This window comes from Papio anubis, chromosome 17, assembly GCF_008728515.1.
Source record: "Papio anubis isolate 15944 chromosome 17, Panubis1.0, whole genome shotgun sequence".
NCBI lineage: Eukaryota > Metazoa > Chordata > Mammalia > Primates > Cercopithecidae > Papio > Papio anubis.
In genome coordinates, this window is record NC_044992.1 from 11,644,637 (window position 1) to 11,666,848 (window position 22,212).

General features: G+C 38.5%; 1 protein-coding gene and 1 pseudogene across 4 annotated transcripts in view; both read left to right on the top strand.

Moving 5' to 3' along the window:
- Nucleotides 1–22,212, top strand: part of MAP2K4 (mitogen-activated protein kinase kinase 4) — a 121,212-nt gene that overhangs the window by 92,509 nt on the left and 6,491 nt on the right. For 3 of the 4 annotated variants that reach the window (XM_003912361.3, XM_003912362.4, XM_021928178.2), the window contains 2 exons: nt 11,644–11,721; nt 15,489–15,637. In XM_003912361.3, coding sequence (XP_003912410.1) covers nt 11,644–11,721; nt 15,489–15,637 — 227 coding nt within the window. Of the gene's footprint in view, nt 1–11,643; nt 11,722–15,488; nt 15,638–15,832; nt 15,925–22,212 lie in introns of all 4 variants that reach the window. The other variant, XR_002517842.2, reaches the window with a different exon arrangement.
- On the top strand, nt 972–2,496 carry LOC103878651 (annotated as a pseudogene).

Below are 22,212 nucleotides of genomic sequence, written 5' to 3' on the forward strand. Positions count from 1 at the left end.
TGCGACACATAAGGTTTTATGGTTGTTTCTTGAGGCCTTCCTGCCAGCAGCATTTCTTTCCATCTTTGTAGACTCTTTTCAACTAAAGATAAGCTTAGAATTGAATAAAATTTTTCTTTTTCTTTGTTTCCTCCTTGATATATATGTTTTCAAACCTAGTGCTATAAATAATAAAAAGTAAGAGTCACAGGCTAGATATTATAGGTGTTCTATATTGTTTGTGATATATTGTTTGTGAATGGATAGGCTTAGTGCTACTACAAATTTCAACTTACTGCATTTTTCAGTCCTCTTTTGGTTTTGTTATATCTTCCCATATCACTTTTTCTTCAGATGAACATGTAAAAGGAGTGTGTGTGTGTGTGGGTAGACACCTAACCTGTGTGGTAAGACCTTCTTTTAAACTTTTGGTTTTATGGATGTTGACTGGCTGGGCAGATTTCTTGACTCAGTTCGGAAGATCATTTGTTATTCTGGATAACTAGGGACAAATGACATAATAGTTTCAAAGGCAAGAAATAAAAATAATTAGACATGGAGCATTGGGAAATGTGATTTACATATTTATTAAGGATACCCTGAGAATGAACTGAAATTGTTATCTATAGTTTTAGGGCTTGTCTCAATACTAACAGTGACTAAATGTTTTTGTTGTGTGACACTAAGAATTATATTTGATGGAAGCAGGCTTTGAAAATGCAATTGAAGCCCAGATAAAGTAGAATACTTTTTAATTCAGCTTTTAAAGAAAGACGCAGACTTTCTTTTTTTTTTTTTTTGAGACAGAGTCTCGCTCTGTCGCCCAGGCTGGAGTACAGTGGCCGGATCTCAGCTCACTGCAAGCTCCGCCTCCCGGGTTTACACCATTCTCCTGCCTCAGCCTCCCGAGTAGCTGGGACTACAGGCGCCCGCCACCTCGCCCGGCTAGTTTTTTGTATTTTTTTTAGTAGAGACGGGGTTTCACCGTGTTAGCCAGGATGGTCTCGATCTCCTGACCTCGTGATCCGCCCGTCTCGGCCTCCCAAAGTGCTGGGATTACAGGCTTGAGCCACCGCGCCCGGCCAAGACTTTCTTTAAAACAGACTTTCTTCATTCTTGTGCAGAGATATGCTTTGCAGGCCCAGGAGATGTAAGACTTCTGTTTTCCTGCTGACCTTCATCTGTGGAACACAAAGGCTGATAAACTCTTCGCCTCTAATCTTTACTGGACCAAACTAAATTCTTCTGTCCATTCTCGTCTTTCAAAGCCTATTTAGATAGACAAGAACGAAATGTTAATTTTAAAAGCCTTCAAGTGGTTTGACTTTTCTTCAAATATTGACAAAACATGTTGGAGGTATATCATTTTATTTGAGATTTATAATTGTCTTTAGTCTACAGGACTTAGGATTACTCATTAGATTGTGCAACATAAATAAATAAATAAAATGTAGAGTTTACACATAAATTTTCCCATAAATGGATTTCCTGTAAACATTTTCCCAACTCCATGCCCTCATATAGGTACACAGTCTTATGTTGCTTAACCATGGGAATATGTTCTGAGAAGTGTGTCGTTAGGCGATTTTGTTGTGCAAAATCATAGAGTGTACGTACACAAACCTAGATGGTATAGCCTACTACACACATAGGCTATATGGTATAGCTTATTGCTTCTAGTCTGTAAGCCTATACAGCATGTTACTCTACTGAATACTGAAGGTAGTTATAGCACAACAGTAACTATTTGTGTATCTAAATATAGAAAAGATAGGTCAAAATATGGCAAAAAGGAGGTAGGGGCAACACTCCGGAGGAAAGATGGAAGACTACCAGGCTGCCGAGGAGACTGCTTTTGTCGTTGATGAGTTGAGCAGATTGTAAAAGAGGCTATAGAAAGCGCAATTGGTGGTAACGCTTACCAACACAGCAAAGTGAATCAGTGGACCACAAATGTAGTAGAACAAACTTCAAGCCAACTCACCAAGCTGGGAAAACCACTGAAATACGTTGTGACCTGTGTAATTATGCAAAAGAACGCAGCTGGATTACACACGGCAAGTTCCTGCTTCTGGGACAGCTCTGCTGACAGGAGCTGCACCATGCGATGGGAGAATAAAACCATGTACTGCATCGTCAGTGCCTTTGAACTGGGTATTGGACCTCCTAGTCCAGCCTGTGACCTTCCTCCGGTAGTTCATCTTCTAACACCAGCTATGAATTCAGTGAACTCTTTTCTCGTTCTTTTTAATTCTGTTTTGTGGCACTCTCAAAATGTAGAGGAAAAAAACAAATGACTGCACTGTTACATGAACTGTGCACTAAACTCAGATGAGTATCCCTGTAGGTCACCTGCAGCCTGCGTTGCCACTTGTCACTCTGAATATTTCTTTTCAAAGGTGCTAAAATCTGAAATCTTCTAGTGTGAAACTTGCTATCCTCTCTGAAATGATTCAAATACACTAATTTTCCATACTTTATACTTTTGTTAGAATAAATTATTCAAATCTAAAAAAATATGATATGAAGAATAAATAATGGTTCACTGAGAGAAGGCATGTATCATGAATGGAGCTTACAGGACTAGAAGTTGCTCTGGATGAGTCAGTCAGTGAGTGGTAAGTGAATTTGCAGGCCTAGGACACTACTGTAGACTTTATAAACACTGTACACTTAGGCTACACATTTATAAAAAAATTTTTCTTCAGTAGTAAATTAACCTGAGTGTACTGTAACTTTTTTACTTTATATACTTTTCAATTAACATTTTTAAAACTTTTTTTGTATTAACACTTAGCTTAAAACACACACTTACAGCCATACAAAAATATTTTCTTTCTTTATATCTTTATTCCATAAGGCTATTCTGTTCACTTATTTTTTCTTTTTAAACTTTTTTGTTAAAAACTAAGACACCATTCTAGGCCTATACATGGGCAGGATTGTTAATATCATTGTCTTCTACATCCACGTCTTGCCCCACTGGAAGGTCCTCGGGGGCAGTAACATGCAGGGAGCTGTCATCTCCTTTGGTACCAATGCCTTCTTCATAATACCTCCTTGAAAGACCTGCCAGAGGCTGTTTGATAGTTAACTTTTTTTTTAATAAGTAGAAGGACATCAAGTATAGTGTACTGTGCATAATTGTATGTGCTGTACTTTTAAATGGCTAGCAGTGCAATAGGTTTGTGTAAAACAGCATCACCACAAGCGTGAGTAATGTGTCGCTGTATGTTATGAGGGCTATGGTGTCATTAGGAGATAGGAATTTTTCAGCTCCATTATAACCTTATGGGACAACCTTTGTATATGTGGTCTGTCGTTGACCAAAATGTTGTTTTGCAGCACGAGACAATTTCTGTATGTGGGTATGGATGTGCCAAACCACCTGAAAGTAAGTTATATCATGCATTTTATTCTAAACACTTCAGTGCGTATCTCCCAAGAAAAAGACCATTCTTCTACATAACCACAATATCTTTACCACACCTAAAAAAACAAACAAGAATGTCATCTTTGAGTATCCCCATTCCAAAAATTCAAAACCCGAAATGCTCCACAATATGAAACGTTACCAGCACCAGTATGACCCAAGTTGAAAATTCAGCTGACCTTATGCGATGGGTCACATTCAAAATGCAGGTGCACCACACCTTGTTTATTCAGTGTTCCCAAGGTATAAAAGACCCTTGTACCCCCTTTAGCTGCAATATATCTTTTCCACACATGCCCAGATTTTCCCGACATAAGCATGCCTACAAAGGGTAATAAAATGGCATGTATGCAGGTCAGATATGCTAATGACAGATTCCACACTATACCCCACATGGGGTCAAGACCTACCTGTATTACTCATTATATATTTTTTGTTTGTTTGCTGATTTTTTGCTCAGTAGCTTAAAGATAATGTTGAAAATGTCAAAGAGGCCTGCAGATACCCCTAGAAAGACAGCAGTTTGTTAAAGGGGAAGTGTTTATTTTTATAGCACAGAAAGTCAAGCTGTTAGAGAAACTGGACAATGGTGTAAGTGCGAAATGTCTTACAGAAAAGTGTGGTGTTGGTATGACCACCATATATGACCTGAAGAAACAGAAGGAGAAACTGCTGAAGTTCTGTGCTGAAAGTGATGAACAAAAGTTACTGACAAATAGAAAAACACCACCTATAGCTGAAAATGAAGATCTTGATAATGAATTGAAAGAATGGATCTGTCAGACTCGCAGGGAACACATGCCACTTGATAGTATGCTCGTCATGAAATGAGCATCTACCATGATGAACTGAAAACTGAAGGGAACCGTGAAGATTCAACAGGCTGGTTACAGAAATTTAAGAAAAAACATAGCATTCACTTTTTAAAGATTTCTGGTGATAAAGCATCTGCCGACCATGAAGCAGTGGAGAACTTCATTGATGAGTTCGCCTGGGATAGTGATGATGAAAATTCAACATCAGAACAGGTATAATGCTGAGGAAATACCACTGTTTTGGCATGATTGCCCCAGAAAGACACTACAGCTGTTGAGACAGCCCCTGCAGGATTTAAGGATGCCAAGGGCAGAAAAACTGTAACGGGATGTGTTAATGCAGTAGGCACGTATAGGTATAAATCTGTAGGAGGCAAAAGCTTGCATCCTTCCTGTTTGCAAGAAGTGAATGTCTTACCAGTGCGTTATTATGCTAATCAAAAGGCCTGGATCACTCGGGATACCTTTTCTGATTGGTTTCATAAATGTTTTGTACCGGTGCCTTATGCTTATTGCAGGGAAGCTGGACTGAAAGAAGACTGAAAGATTTTGTTATCCATTGACAACTGTTCTCCTTATACTGCAACCGAAATTCTCATAAAAAACAATGTTTATGCCACGTACTTTCACCCAAATGTGACTTCATTAATTCAGCCGTGTGACCAGGATATCCTTATATCAGTGAAGGGTAAATATAAGAACCCTTTCTTGAACATCATGCGAGCAGCAGTGAACAGAGGTGTGGGTGTGGGAGGTTTGCAGAAGGCATTTAGCATGAAGGATGTCTCATATGCTGTTGCCAGGACTTGGCCATCAGTGACGTAAGACGCAGTTGTGCATGCTTGGCATAACCTTTGGCCTGTGACTATTCAGTGGTGGTGGTGGTGATGATGATGATGAAGAAGAAGAAGAACAAGGTAGTGACTTGGGATGGATTCCATATATTAAAGTGAGAAAAAAATGATATCTGACCTCCTTTTATATGCAAAAAATACATCTTTCGAGTCTGTCAGTAAACTGAAAGAAGTGGATATCAAGGTAATATTTTTATTACCAAATAATGAAGCTTCAGTTTTTCATTTATTGACCAATGATGAAATAGCTGAAATGGTTCTGAATCAAGTGATGATGAAGATGACGTTAACACCGAGGAAGAAATGCCCATAGAAAGAGCACACATTCTGCATATCAAAAGAAACTGTCAACAGAGTAAACGGACAACCTACAGAGTGGAAGGAAATACATACAAACTATGCATCTCACAAAGTTCCAATATCCCGCATCTATAATGAACTTAAATTTATAAGAAAGAAAACAACCTCATTAAAAAGTGAGTGAAGGACACGAACAGACACTTTTCAAAAGAAGACATGCATGCATCCAACAAGCATATGAAAAACACAATGTCACTGATCATTAGAGAAATGCAAATCAAAACCACAATGAGACATGTCTCACACCAGTCAGAATGGCTGTTAAAAAAAAGTCGAAACAGCAGATGCTGGTGAGGTTATGGAGAAAAGCGAGTACTTATATACTGTTGGTGGAAATGTAAATTAATTCAACCATTGTGGAAAGCAGTGTGGTGATTCCTCAAAAAGCTAAAAACAGAATTGTCATTCAACCCAGCGGTTCCATTACTGAAATTGGGTATTTAACAAAAGGAATAGAAGTCATTCTGTCATAAAGACACATACACACATATGTTCATTGCAGTGCTATTCACAGTAGCAAAGACATGGAATCAACCTAAATGCCCATCAGTGGAAGACTGGATAAAGAAAATGTGGTACATATATACTGTGGAATACTCTGCAACCATAAAAAAGAATGAGAGCATGTCCTTTGTGGTAACATGGATGGAGCTGTAGGCGATCCATTAATATCTAAGGATACTTAGCAAACTAATGCAGGAATAGAACCAAATACCACATGTTCTCCCTCGTAAGTGGGAGCTAAATGATGAGAACACATGGACACAAAGAGCAGCAAAACAGACAGTGGGGCCTACTTGAGTGTGGGAGGTGGGAGAGGATCAGAAAAAATAACTGTTGGGTACTAGGCTTAGTAACTGGGTGACCAAATAATCTGTACAACAAACCCCTGTGGCATGAGTTTACCTGTATAACAAACCTGCATGTGTAATCCTGGGCCTAAAATAAAAATTAAAAAAGAATAAAAATTAGGCCGGGTGTGGTGGTGCATGCCTGTAATCCCAGCACTTTGGGAAGCCAAGGTAGGCGGATCACTTGAAGCCAGGAATTCAAGACCAGCCTGGCCAACATGTGAAACCCCATCACTACTAAAAACACAAAAATTAGTCAGGCACAGTGGCACACGCCTGTAATCCCAGCTACTCAGGAGGCTGAGGCATGAGAATTGCTCAAACCTGGGAGGCAGAAGTTGCAGTGAGCTGAGATTGTGCCACTACACTCCAGCCTGGGCAGCAGAGCAAGATTCTATCTCAAAAAACATATATAAATAAAAAGGAAAGAAACTAAAAACTAAAACTAAAAATAAATGGAAACAAGCTCCCTCATCCACCTCCCTAAAAAAAATGCTCTTGATGAAAATGTGTAATGGACTTTATTAAAGGATTAGAGCAGTATGCATTCATAACACAACAGGAAATCGTGTCAGTTTATAAAGTTGGAGAGAGACTTCTAAGACAAAAACCATTGTTAATGAGTTAGATGACTTGGGAGGAAACATTTACAAAGCCATCTAGCAGAATGCCTCCTCATTACTAAAGGACCTACTTCTGGCCCCTCAAGATGCCTCTGATGTTTCTTCTCACCTAAAAAGAAAATAAAATACAGTGTCCAGTAGCCTTTTAATCAAAACACAGCATCGTAGTTGGAGGCTGAAAGCCTGCAGCTGTTTGTTGTTGCTGCTGTTTAACAGCTGATGCAGGTATTCTGGCGATGCTGCTGTGCTGCTTAGTTCCCCAGAACTCATTGTTTTTCACTGTATTAATGATACATCGTATTTTTTCCTGTTAAGTATTTATGTATGAACAAGTGTAACATAATGATTTCCTATTAATAGCATGTAAATTCCGAGTCCGGAATGATGGTGATGCCCAGCAACCACAGATTGTCTACCTGGGTGGCTGAGATAGTGACACTTTTGCTTTTTGGTGGTTCAGTGTACACAAACTTTGTTTCATGCACAAATTTATTTAAAATACAGTATAAAATTACCTCCGGGCTATATATATAGGTGTATATGAAAGGTAAATTTCACGTTTAGCCTTGGATCCCATCCCCAAGATATTATGTACATGCAAATATTCCAGCATTTGAAAAAATCCGAAATCGAAACACTCAGGTTCCAGGCATTTTGGATGAGGATTTTGGATGAGGATTTTGGATGAGGAATACTCATTCCATATTATCTAATACATAGTTCATACTCAGATTTCCCATATGTCAAAAAAACTATTTTTTAGCTGTCAATCCAGGGTCACGTTAAGATTCCACATTGATTTTAGTTGTTACATTCTTTATTTTAATACATACTGAGCTTGATCAGTCTTTTTGTTTTCTGTGACATTGGTGGTTTTGGAAGTGTTTTCAGAAAGTCTCGCATTCTTATAATATCTGATTGTTCCCTCATGATTAGATTCAGACTACAACTATTTTTAGACATGCATTCTTCATGTATGAGGAGTGCTTTTTATTGCATAACATTGCAAAGCACATAATGGTTACTATTTGTAATGTTTACAGACATGCCTTTTTTTAAAGCAGTTAAAACAGTTGCAGAATAGAAACTGGTATGTTCCTCTATTCGTTTAGGTCTTCTTGCCATCTCTCAGCAATGTTTTGTAGTTTTCAGTGTGCAGCTTTTGAAGACCTTTTACATTTATTTCTAAGGAATTCATGGTTTGTGATACTGTGAAAGGAAAATAAAAACTTGGGACCCCGATTTACTATGCCAAAACAAAAAATTCAGCTGAAAGCTGAGTGATGTAAAAAAAAAAACTGCCTTTCCTTTTGTTCTTAAGCAGATAGCTACAGATAAAGTGTTAAATATCTCCACAGGTAGTTACTCTGTTCACCTTACCTTATTTAAGTGCTGACTTACTAAGGATGAGAGAAATACATAATCGACAATTCCCGTACTTGCTCCTTTTCTCTTGCAACATACGGATTCAGTAATGTGACTACACCCTCCCTCTTCCCCCTGCTGCCTGCTTTTCCCCTTTAAATATTGAAGCCCTCAAAATCATATTTGGAGAAAGGCACAAACTTCCCTCTCAGGCATGTCTGTTGTCCTTGGCAAAATAAACTTTTAAATTGATTGAGACCTGTCTCCGATTTCTTTTTACCTTAGAATACTGTTATTGGGAATGGAATTAAAAATATTTTCCAATATGTTGCTATTATTATATAGAAATACAGCTGCTTTGCGTGTGTTAACATTGGATGCTGTGACCTTGCTAGTTTAGTTTTACTATTAGTTTCAGTAGGAATTTTCTGTGTCTGTGAATAAAGGTAATGCTTGTTTTCCCCCTTGCCTTTCTATACTGGCTGGGTCCTCCAATATAATGCTGAATAGTAATAATGATAGTTAACATATTTGCCTTATGCCTAATATTAATTAAAAAGAAAGTGTTCTATGTTTCACCTGTAAGTATGATGTTAACTCTTGCTTATTTTAGATGCCCTTTATGGAAATAAAGATGTTTTCTTCTCTTAGTATGTTGTTATTCCTGTTGTTATTAGTGGGTTTTAAATTTTGTCAGATGCTGATTCTACATTTATTGAGATGATCACATTATTTTCCTCCATTCTATAAATAATGGTGCCTTGCATTGATTTTCAAGTATTAAGCTAGTATCGTATTCTTGAGATAAACTCTACTTGGTTATGATACATTACCTCTTTGTATGTTGCTGTATTAGATTTGCTCCTATTTTGTTACTTTTGTGTCTTTGTGTACAAGGGCTATTATCTTGTAATGACTTCGTCAGGTTTTCAAAAATGGTTATGCTGGCCTCATGAAATGAGTTGGGAAGCATACCCTCTCTCACTTTTTTGAAAAAAAATTTTGTGTAAGACTAGTATTACTTCTCGCATATTTGAAAAGAGTTCACCAGTGAGCCCATCTGGGTGTGGACTTTTCTTTCTGGGCAGGTTTTTAATAACATTCATTAAGTAACATGGTTTAAAGGTTATTCACACTTTGATATTCTTTTTGGTAGGTATTCATTTTCACAAAATACTTCTATTTCATCTATTTCTGTAAGAACAGTAGTAATGTCCCCTCTTTCATTCTGATTTTAGTAACTGGAATCTTTTTCTATGGGTCAGTCTAGCCAAAGTTGTGTCAATTTTATTGATCTTTCCAAAGTACTGTTTTGGTTTTCTTGACTTTTCTCTATTGTTTTTCCATTCCTGTTTTACTTGTCTTCACTTTACTTTTTCTTACGTTCTTCCTCCTGCTTGCTTTGGGTTTCATTTGTTCTTTTGTTCTAATTCTTTAAGCTATAAAGTAGCTTTGATTTGAGATGTCTTCTCTTCTAATGTATTCATTTTACATTATAAATTTTCTTCTGAGCACTACTTCTGCTATATCCCGCAAATTTTGATAAGTTGTAGTTTCATTTTCATTTACTTCAATTTTTTAACTATTTCTTGAGACTTTTTTGATTCATATGTCATTTAGAGGTGTGTTGTTAAATCTCCAAATATTTGAGGACTTCGCAGATATCTTCCTGCTACTGATTTCTAATTTATTTTTTTTGTGATCTGAGAACATGGCTTGCATGCTTTCCATCTTTTAAAACAAGGTATGTTATATGCTCCAGAATGTGGTCAGGGTTAAGGAATGTTCCATACTAGTTTGGGGAAAATGTTGATTTTGATGTTGTTGGATGTGGTATTTTTTCTCTTGGTTGAATATCTGGGATTTTAATGTGTACCTTATCAGGCAAATACATATATGTACAACAAAAAAAGTAAATAGCTTACAGTGAATTGTATGCAGCACAGTACTCATGCTCAAAGCAATATACAGAAGTCTGTAAAGTAGTTGGTGCTCACAGGCAGAGAATGTAATACAGCCAACTGTTATGCTTCTGTGGACATTTCTTTCAATAGCAGTTACTCTCAGACTTGGCGAAGGATCCAGTGTCAACTCTGTGCCACCAAGACCTTCTCTGTCTCCTCCCTGTCCCTGACACATCATTTAGATGGTCCCTGATTTCAAGGAAATGTAAAGCTGTTCCTTTCACAGAAATTACTAAAAATGATGTCTACTGGACATATGGTAGGATAATATATTACTGTCTCGGTAGTGCTTTAGTTTGGCTACAAATGACTGACAGACAAATATCTTTACACATATGTGTAGTGATAAATTTAGCTTTATTGTGAAGTACGGGTGGAATAATTGTGATAAATTTAGCTCTTGTTTTGCTTTTGTGTCTCAAATATATTGTGGTATGGCCTCATCCACTGAACAAAGTCTTTTTTTTTTTTTTTTATACTTTAAGTTCCAGGGTACATGTGCACAACATGCAGGTTTGTTACATATGTATACATGTGTCATGTTGGTGTGCTGCACCCGTTAACTTGTCATTTACATTAGGTATATCTCCTAATGCTATCCCTCCACCCTCCCCGCTCCCCACAATAGGCCCCCGTGTGCGATGTTCCCCTTCCTGTGTCCAAGTGATCTCATTGCTGAACAAAGTCTTTTAAAAATCAAAGATAGTCTTTTTTGTTTGTTTGTCACTCATTGCCACAAATGTGACCTTGTAATTCTTTTTTTTTTTTACATTTTTAAAATTTTTAAATTCTTTTTTTTTGAGACGGAGTCTCACTCTGTCATCCAGGCTGGAGTGCAGTGGCCGGATCTCAGCTCACTGCAAGCTCCACCTCCCGGGTTCACGCCATTCTCCTGCCTCAGCCTCCCTAGTAGCTGGGACTACAGGCGCCCACCACCACCCCCGGCTAGTTTTTTGTATTTTTGGTAGAGACGGGGTTTCACCATGTTAGCCAGGATGGTCTCGATCTCCTGACCTCATGATCCGCCTGCCTTGGCCTCCCAAAGTGCTGGGATTACAGGTGCGAGCCACCGCACCTGGCGACCTTGTAATTGTTTATGTTTTCAAGTTTTCTTCCTTTCTCTCCCTCTTCCCTCAGCTTCAGCTTTGTAAATGCCTTTGAGTCTTTGGGGGGAATAGTTAAATGAATTGCTTGGTGTTCTCTTTATGGAAGTAGCCGTTAAGTTTTTTGTTGTTGTTTTTATGATAATGATGACTTCCTATTACTTCCAGTCTGACCCTAGACATGGATTTCTCTAGGAATATACTGGCATTTTGGCTGTCTACCCAGCTGTTGCTTCCATTTGCTTATTCCTTGAGAGTAAGGCAATTAATAACTTACGCTTGTCTTTATGTTCCAGCCTGAAAGAATAGACCCAAGCGCATCACGACAAGGATATGATGTCCGCTCTGATGTCTGGAGTTTGGGGATCACATTGGTATGTTTATGCTGATTCAACCTTGCCACAGTAGTGTAACAATAAGAAATTTAGAAGTGAAAGAAAACTTAATGAGACTTCCCCCCCTCATTAAGAACCATAATCACAGATACTATGATTTTAAGTTGCTGGAAAAAGAAAAAGTATGTATTTATTTACCTTAAAAATCAAATCAGACTTGATTATTTCCCTTGAAGTTATGTGAAGTGTCTAGAGCCCTTTAATGTTTTAGCTGGATCTCTTGGCCACAGATAATAGGAGTCAACTATTATCTGCAACTGCACTAAGAATAGGAAAAGGAGAAGCCAGCTTACCTGCAGTCAATTCTTTGATGAAGGCACATCGGCTTCTCCCTTTTCAGGCAAGGTGTAGTATGTCCAGTAGTACTGTATATAGTGCATATATTAATTATACATATTTTTATATGTAGAAAATAGTTTCTACTTGGAATTTTCTATTCACTGAATAGAAAAATGACAAGTGAATGAGCTGAAAGTAATTCAGTTTTTGAGGGACAGTATATTAGTCCATTCTCACACTATTGTAAAGAATTACATGAGACTGGGTAATTTATGAAGAAGAGAGGTTTAATTGCCTCACAGTTACGCAGGTCATACAGGAGCAGGGGAGAGAGAAAGCGAAGGGAAGGGTGCCAGACGCTTTTAAACAACCAGGTCTCATGAGAACTCTATCATGAGACAGCACTAGGGGGATGGTGCATTAGAAACCACCCTCATGAGCCAGTCACCTCCCACCAGGCTGCTCCTTCAACACGTAGGGATTACAATTCGACATGAAATTTGGGCGGGGACACAGAGCCAAACCATACCAAACAAGAACTACCTAGGTGATAATTCTAAATGAAAGTTCTACCTTAGAACAACATTGAGAAAGACTAATAAGAAAACTACTTAATTTGCAACAAGCAAACGCAATTATATAAACTCTTCCTTCTTACCTATGGACTCTATTGAAATTTTGGTTTCATTTAAAATATCTGTATCAGTTCAGGCTGCTCTAACCAAATGCTGACCTCTGGGCTATAATCTTAACAAGAACAGAAATTTCTCACAGTCTCGGAGGCTGGGAAGTCCAACTTAGGCACTGACAGATTTGGTGGCTAGTGAGGACTTGCTTCCTGGTTCATAAACAGCCATCTTCTTGGTGTGGTCTCACATGGTAGAAGGGGCAAGAGAGCTGTCTGGGGTCTTTCTAATAAGGGCACTGATTAGATTCATGAGGGTTCCACCCTTGTGACCCCATCACTTCCCAAAGATCCACCACCAAATACCATCGCATTAGGGATTAGGCTTCAACATATGAATTCGTTGGGGGGTGGGGACACACAAACATTCAGTCTCTAGCAGTATCTTTGCTCATTTCCTTTTTACCAAATTTTGTTTTGAGGTCTTAGGTTTGTTTTCTTGTGCTTGCTGTTCTACGAGGACTTGCTCGGTTTTTCTGATTTGGGGTAGCTTCTTTAGCTGCTTCTACATTGAAGGTGAATTTTGTATCCCTAGATGAGGCTGTCCTGTAGGTAGGCAGGCCAATCCTATTCTTTCATTTTCTGCCATTTTCAGTTTTTACTACCTAAGACTCTGTAGCCCAGAAATACACAGGTTCAGAGCATTGAGCTTTTTTTGTAGCTTATTAAATAATCTTCATGTGTTCATTGGTGTTACATGTTTCTAGGATCTTCTGTGTCATCAGAAACACATACCCTTGTTAGTTATTCTTGATGAATCATATTGCCAGGCCTAGAGAATTCTTTGTATAGAGAGTTGAAGGCTGACAGCTCACTTCTGCAGAGGACTTTGTTTACTTTACTTTGTGACCAAATATAGGAAATACCTTCTGGAATCTTTTCTCATTGTGAAGCCAACCAGCTAAAGAAGAGATTCTTTCTTCTTTAGACAGGAGCGAACATGGATCTTGGGCATCTTTTAGGTTTGGCAGCTGGTCCCAAAGACTGCAGCAAGACCTAGAGCTTCCAGCTGAGGCAACTATTTGCATATACAGGATATTTACAATTCAGAAATACTTATCTATGACTAAACAATTACATTTTAAAAGCAAGTATGTACTTTTTTACAGAAAGAAAATTTTGTTTTGTGAAAGGTTTTAACAAAATTTTTTAGCAAGTTTAAGTACTTTTAGCTAAACCTTGTTTGAAAGGTATTCTGTACTTACAGTTGGTTCATAATTTATTTTTCATAAGGATAATCTTATAAAAATTATGAAATGTATGAAATTAATTTCTAAGATCCTAAGTCCTTTATTTTATGATATGCAGCCAATTTTTCTTCCTATTATTAAAACACAGGAAGGAATCTAATGAAGTTATTCCTAATTCTGTGAATAACCAGGAAGGTTTACATCTTGAAAAGCATTTATACTTTTAACAAAAAGAAACCTCAGCTGAAGGAATACATTTTTCTGTGTGTGTATGCATGAATGCCTGCTTACTTTTGTGCACACATGTGTGTAATTAGAAACAACAGTGAGCTGACAGAGGCATCTTTTAGGAAGGAAACGGAATCAGTGTTCTGAGAGTTCTGTCTCTCTTCCTGTATGCCATCTTCCTCTGTAATATGTTTGGAGCCTCATCCTCATGTATCAGTCACCTGTCAGTGCATGTAAAATGGGATTCATTATGCGATGGTGCAGATTTAGATACATTTCTTGGGAAAAAAACAAAATTTGTAGTGTTTTTGTTTTGTTTTGTTTTTGAGGCAGAGTCTCGCTCTGTCACCCAGGCTGGAGTGCAGTGGCATGATCTCGGCTCACTGCGGGAACTCCGCCTCCCAGGTTCATGCCATTTTCCTGTCTCAATTGTCCAGAGTGGCTACCCAGGACTACAGAAGCCGCCACCCACGCCAGCTAATTTTTTTTTTTTTGTATTTTTTAGTAGGATGGGGTTTCACTGTATGTAGCCAGGATGATCGATCTGATCTACTCGTGATCACCGCCTCGGCCTCCCAAAGTGCTGGGATTACAGGCATGAGCCACCGCGCCCAGCCTAATTTGTAGGTTTTCATTATTTTTCAGAGCAGAAAGGGAGATAGATGAGAATATGATTCACTGGTTATTAGAGAATATTTTTGACCCTTGATGGGATTGGGACATACGTAAGACACTTCAGATCTCTTCTGGTGTGGCTTAGAAGTACTGTCCAGAGCCCTTTACTGGGACTTCAGGGTGCAGGGTTTGACCCTGACTTGATTTCTTCACTAGTTGTAAAATTTGGTTATGGTTGAAATTGCAGTAGTTACAGAATAGCTGTAGAGCAGGATTTGCACATTGTTTCCTCGAAGCTCAGATTGGGCTTTTGTTTGTTGGATGTTCTTTCGCCTTAAAAAAGAATCTAACCACTATTCTGGACCAAGGCCTTCCTCTAAGGTGGCCAAAAGTTGTGCATATTCTATACTAAAATAGTTCTAAAACCAGTCTTCCAGACTTTCTCACAAAGAAGTCAGACCCAGAGGCCGCCCTGGAGCATGCATTGTAGGGACATTGTCTAGGCTTAAGTTTTGTGTTCCAAGTCCTTGAATTTGGTTAATTCAGAATTCTCTATATGATCTTGATTTCTAAACATAACTTCTACTTAGCCTTTATGATTCTGAAGATTCCTCCCCAGACTAACCTGTGTTTAATTCAAGGTTTTACAAGAGTATTGCTTGTAGTTTAGATTTTTTTCGTGGCCATTCCAGTGGAGAGTAGTAAATAATGCCTGGTGTATTTTGCTCTTTCCTCTTTGTTCTCTTTAGTATGAGTTGGCCACAGGCCGATTTCCTTATCCAAAGTGGAATAGTGTATTTGATCAACTAACACAAGTCGTGAAAGGAGATCCTCCGCAGCTGAGTAATTCTGAGGAAAGGGAATTCTCCCCAAGTTTCATCAACTTTGTCAACTTGTGGTGAGTACCTGATTTATGAATGGTCGAACATGCATGGTGAGAATAGTGAGATTTACTTGGTCTTAGCAGCGCATGGAGGAAGGGGACCCTTGGTCACATCACCGTGCTTTTTAAGCTGGGACTCTGGATCACTGTGGCTGTATGGAAGGTTACAGCTAGCTGGGAGAGGCATCACCTTCTTATTCTGCTACTCAGGTATTGGTGAAAAACAGCCATGAGTGGTGGAGAAGCTGCTGTCTCCAGACTTCCAGTACCCTGGTACAAGAAATACCAGGTTAAACTTCTAGGTGAGACTGATCATCTTACTCTAATGTGGTTCTCACAATGCAGTTGCACCAAAATCACCTGGAAGCATTTACTGAATCAAGACCTTGTCAGACCAGACTTTCAGGGTTGGATCTGTGTTCTGACATAACAGAAAACCGTCGGGTTTACGTAGTACGGTCACATCCACATGCAAAGTGTAGTTGGTAGAACTATGTATCTTTGCTCTCTGAAACCTTACTCCAAGGAAGGTGTGAACCCCACACCTGTTGTTGTTTGTCCACCTTTCTAATAGTGTGTTGTGTGTTTGTGTATATGCAGCACCTAAGAATAAACATATGCATATATGGAAGAAATATAATCATGCTTTATACTGTTTCAGTCTCTATTTTAAATAAAATATTTCTGTGTTATCATTTAAATATTTTGACATTTATTTTGTTTATCCAACATGATTTAAATGTAAGATATGGTATGAACAAAAAGCCTCAGAGCATTTTGTGTATCTTCTGTTTATTCCTGAAAATACCTTTTTGTTTCTCATAATTTTTTCCTGCCAAGAATGCGATTTCTCTCTACTCATTTTAGGTCTTACAGACTTATATTAGGGAACATTGCCCTCCTCTGTATGAAAAATTTAAAAATATTTGTTTGACTATAGTTTTTAAGTCTCTTTCATCTTCTGTAACCAAATTCTACTTTTGTGTTGATTTTTCAGAGGGGAGAGGAATACTTCAAGATTTTCTAGGTAGAAGAAGGACATAAGGATGACTCAAATTGGCTGCTTCCTCCTTTTAAAACACAACCCTTTATTAATTTGCACACAATATGGATAGTTTATAATTGCATAAATGTGATCATTTTATGTATTTCATTTTTATGAAATATTTGCTTAAAAGGATCTGTATAAGTCTTAGAGTATAATATTTAAAATGATCACCTGTGAACCTTCCATCATGGTTGCTTTCTTTTTAATTCCTTGATATCTTTATTGGTTTTGTTCTGTATGTGTTGGTACTTGTACATGTTTATTTCTGTTTCCCTTGATGCCATAGTAGAGTGACAGTTTTAGACATTAGAGTCTCATTGTTTTCCCTGAGTAGGTTCATAGTTCCATGTCATTGCAAATCGTTAACGTCTACATTGAAGGATACTTATGTTTATAATATGCTCATATTAGCTCTCCGTATTTGTCCATTCTTTCTGCCACTCTTTGTCTTGGACATTGCCTGTAATCTCTGACCTGGATCATTCAGATTTCTCATAATCCAATATTGCCTTATTCCAAATTATTCCCCTTTTTATTAGAGTTGAATTTTTTCTGATGTATATCTGATCATGTTACTTCTCTGTCTAAAGTATGCATTCTTAACAGGGTGATATTGACCCTAAGGAGGCAAAAATTGATTTTGGAGAAATGAAAATCTTGGATTGTATAATGGTTTTTAGTCCTCCAAAGGGCCATAGAATATAAACAGATATGCACTATATCTGTCGTATTTAAATTTCATGATGGGGAGGATAAGTAATGAAAAAAAAATTGAGAAATATTATTCTAGAAACTTCATCTTATCCTTAAAATTAATTAATTTAGGCTTTCAGAACCCATAATGATCTGGACTTAGTTTATTGCTCTGGCCACATTTCTTTTTTTTTTTTTTTTTTCTGAGATGGAGTCTCACTCAGTTACCCAGGTTGGAGTGTAATGACGTGGTCTCCGCTTACTGCAGCCTCCACCTCCTGGGTTTAAACGATTCTCCTGCCTCAGTCTCCTGAGTACTGCTGGGATTACAGGCACGTGCCACCGCACCCGGCTAATTTTTTGTATTATTATTACTATTTTTTTTAGTAGAGACGGTTTTCACCGTGTTGGCCAGGCTGGTCTCAAACTTCTGACCTCGTGATCCGCCCACCTTGACCTCCCAGAGCGCTGGCATTACAGACATGAGCCACTGCACCTGGCTCGCTGTGGCCGGATTTCTTATGACTTCCCTCTCCTTGAATGGTTTTTGCCAAACTGAATTTCTTCAGTTATGTAAATTAAAAGCACACAGAGGATAATATGGGAGAATATTTTCATTACGTTTGGGTAAAGATTTCTGAAACAGAACGTAGAGAAAGATTGGTAAAATTGGATTTCATTAAAATTAGGAACTTCCATTGATTAAAAAGACAGCGCTGAATGACATGCCAAGCCACACATTAGGAGTTATCTTTCATACCTATATTCGACAAAGGACTTACACAGAATATGTAAAGAATACTTAAAAATGTAGAACACTTATGAAAAATAACAACCAAAAATAACAAAATACTTGAAAGGCACTTAAAATATTCAGGAGGCCAGTAAACATATTCAGTGTGCTGCCTTCATTCTGCATTATTAGTAATCAGGGGAAATGCAGGTCAAAACTACAATGAAATACCACTATAATCACCAGAATGACCACAGTTTAAAATACTGACAGTAGCAAGTATTGATGAGGATCTGAAGCAACTGAAAGTCTCATACATAACTTGTAGGAGTATAAATTAGTACAGTTCCCGTGAAAAACAAGCAGTAATCCAGTATAGCTGATCTAATGTGGTTGATGTATACACCATGGTTCAGCAATTCAGGTTCTAACTATATACCCAACAAAAGTGTGGACATAAATACACTAAAAGACATATATAAGAATGTCCAGAAAAGCAGATTTATAACCTACTATTGGAAACTCTTTGTACAGTACAACAGATAATAAGTTGTAGCATTATGTATACAGCGGTATATGGCATCGAGAAGATAGAACCATTGCTTCACTCAGCAACTTCAGTAAATCTCACGACTGATGTTGAGTGAAAGAAGTAAGACAGAAAGCAGCATGTATGGTTCTATTTCTATATGAAAGTTAAAAGCAAACAATATAAGGTATTGGAAGTCAGAATATTGTTACTTTTATTTTAGTTCTGCACTTAGGAGTTGTGTTTTCTGTGTGTCTGCTTCAATTAAAAGTTTTCCTAAGATAAAAAAAAAAGGATAAGACTTATGGTTCAAAAGGAAGACCTTGCCGGCCGAGGTGTCTGAGCCCCCGGCATTAGGAAATGGTTGACTCATGGGTTGATAAAAAGAATTTACAGACAACAGTATAGGTTTGAAAAAGAAAAGTTTATTAGAAAGAAAGCGTGCTGCAGAAGAGTGCAGCGGGGCACTGAGCATGCCACAGTGGATTTTTCCTTAGGGGTATTTATGGACCTTAAAGCTTGAGGGTAATTTGGACCATATTATCCATGTAAGTCACAATAAATGATCACATTTGTAGTAATTTTTTCCTTAAAGTCAGCAAGTGTTGCACAGTGAATTTCAACATGGCATTCTGAAGATGTATAGAAATTCTAGTTACTTATAAAGTTTTTTGGGGGGAAAAAATCTGAAACCAATGCCTGCTTTAGATAATAGGGAAGTCTAATTACTTTTTGGTTTTTTTGGTTTTTTTGGTTTTTGTTTTTCATATGGAATCTCGCTCTGTCGCCTAGGTGGGAGTACAGTGGCGCGATCTCAGCTCACTGCAACCTCCACCTCACAGGTTCAAGCTATTCTCCTGCCTCAGCCTCCCAAGTAGCTGGGACTACAGGCACATGCCACCATGCCTGGTTAATTTTTGTATGTTTAATAGAGATGGGGTTTCACCACATTGGCCAGGCTGGTCTTGAACTGCTGACCTCAAGTAATCCACCTGCCTCGGCCTCCCAAAGTCCTGGGATTACAGGCATGAGCCACTGCGCCGGGCTGGGAAGTCTAATTCTAATTTTCCCCAGATGAGGAATTTTGCCTCCAGATTGCCTGTTTGATAGTCATTGGGTGGTTTTTGCTCCCTTCTAAATTCCTCAGATAAGGAGTTTTTGTCTCTGGGTCCTGTTCAGTGATCACCAAGTGATTTTGCTCTCCTCAGATCTCAGCCCACATTTTAAACTGTGACCCAGATTGGAGTGCAGTAGCATGATCGCAGCTTACTGCAACCTCAACTTCCCAGGCTCAGGCGATCCTCCCGTCTCAGCCCCCCAAGTAGCTGGGACTACAGCAGTGTGTATACTTGGCTAATTTCTTTTTTTTTTTTTTTTTGAGACAGAGTCTTGCTCTTGTTGCCCAGGCTGAAGTGCAATGGCACAATCTCGGCTCACCGCAACCTCCACCTCCCAGTTTCAAGCGATTCTCCTGCCTTAGCCTCCAAGTAGCTGAATTACAGGCATGCACCACCACACCTGGCTAATTTTGTATTTTTACTAGAGTTGGGGTTTCTCCATGGTGGTCAGGTTGGTCAGCTCCCGACCTCAGGTGATCCGCCCGCCTCGGCCTCCCAAAGTGCTGGGATTATAGGTGTGAGCCACTGCACCTGGCCCACCTGCCTAATTTCTTAAAACAAATTTTGTAGATACTGTATTTCACTGTATTACCGGGTTGGTCTTAAACTCCTAGGCTTACGCGATCCTCCTGCCTCAGCCTCCTGGAGTATTGGGATTACAGGCGTGAGTCACTGTACCTGGCCTGGATAAGCATTTTAAAGTGCCATTTATTTATTTAGGACAGAGTCTGGCTCCATTGCCCAGGCTGGAGTGCAGTGGCGTGATCTTGGCTCACTGCAGCCTTCACCTCCTGGGTTCAAGAGATTGTCCTGCCTCAGCCTCCTGAGTAACTGGGACTACAGGCACGCACCACCACGCCCAGCTAATTTTTGCATTTTTAGTACAGACAGGGTTTCGCCACGTTGGCCAGGCTAATCTTGAACTCCTGACCTCAGGTGATCCGCCTGCCTCAGCCTCCCAAAGTTCTGGCATTACAGGGATGAACCACCGTGCCCCACCTAAAGTCCCTTTTAAAATGTAAAAGAGTTGGTGCAAAACTGAGGAATCCATGGAGCTCTGAAATTGACTGAAATTCAGGGAGGGAAATTATGGGAGAGAAGGAAGAGTCAAAGTAAATTATGATAACCCAAGCAAATGTAGATTTGCTGTCTAAATTCATATTGTATATGGTAAAAATACTTAGAGAATTTAATTTTAAGAAAAATTACTTTTCAAAGTCCCTGGTTGGAAAGATACCCTCCTCTTGCCCCCAGTTGATGGGCAGAAGCAAAAGCAAATCATTCAGCCTAGGACTAAATGATTCCGAAAAATAAAGTTAAGTGGAATATGTAGTCCACAAAAAAATTTCAACACTCACAAAAGAAATGAGAATCAGAAACAATGGATAGTAGGAATAGATCTGCAGAGACTTCAAATATTGGAATGAAAGGAAACAAAAAATATATAAGTGTAAAGAAAAACAAAGAGGCAGCTGAGAAATATAAGCAGGGAACACATTTATAAAGAACCAAATAGAACTTCTAGAAATAAAAAGCATAAATTAAAACAATAGCTGGATTCAACAGATTAGATATCGTTGAAGAGAGATTAATGAGCTGAAGCTCTCCCAGTAGAACTTTTTGAGGTGATGGAAATGGCCTATATTCTGCTCTGTCTAGTGTGGTAGCTGCTAGCATTTGAAATGTGGCTAATGTAACTAAGGAAATACATATTTTATTAGAATTAATTTTGCTAATGGCTACCTTATTAGTCTAAGGGAAGCTAATATAATTATTGATAACAGATGATTAATGTCAGCTGTAATTTAGAAACAGAAGACAGTCAATGTTAATAGTTTAAGATTTCCACCCAAATAGCATCATAGGTTTATACACTGACATAATTTTCTGCTCCAGTAGATGAAATAGAAAAACACAAAACCAGAAAGGTAATGGCAGCTTTACAAAGAAGGCAAATATCTGTGTGGGTGAAAAATGCAACAAAAATACTTACAAAATGCTGTGTAGATCTGAAGCCATGGGCTTGCTGTATTCCAGGTCATTTTTCATTCTGGAAAATGAAAAAAATGATTTCAGTTACTTCCTGGGCCACAGCTTTAAGCAAGCTATGGTACTACACAACAACAAGGCTTTAGATACCGATTTTGCAACCAGAGGACTGGAACTGTAATTATCCTAATACCAACATAGGAGTGGAACTTGAAAGGTCCATTATAGGACCCTGTTCAATACTGGTGGCCCTGTGAAATAGAGGCAACTGTAAAACTGCTCTATATGTGTATCCCTAGCTCCCAGTTCAGTTCATAGTGATCAGTAGGGCACTCAGACATTTGTTGAACAAATGTATGGATATGCGTGGAGGGTAAGCATGTTACTTCAAAATGAGTCTGCAAATCAAAATTCCTAAATACTGAAGGGTAATGCTAAGAAAGCATTTAACAAAATGGAACAGAAACTTTTAAGTTGAAA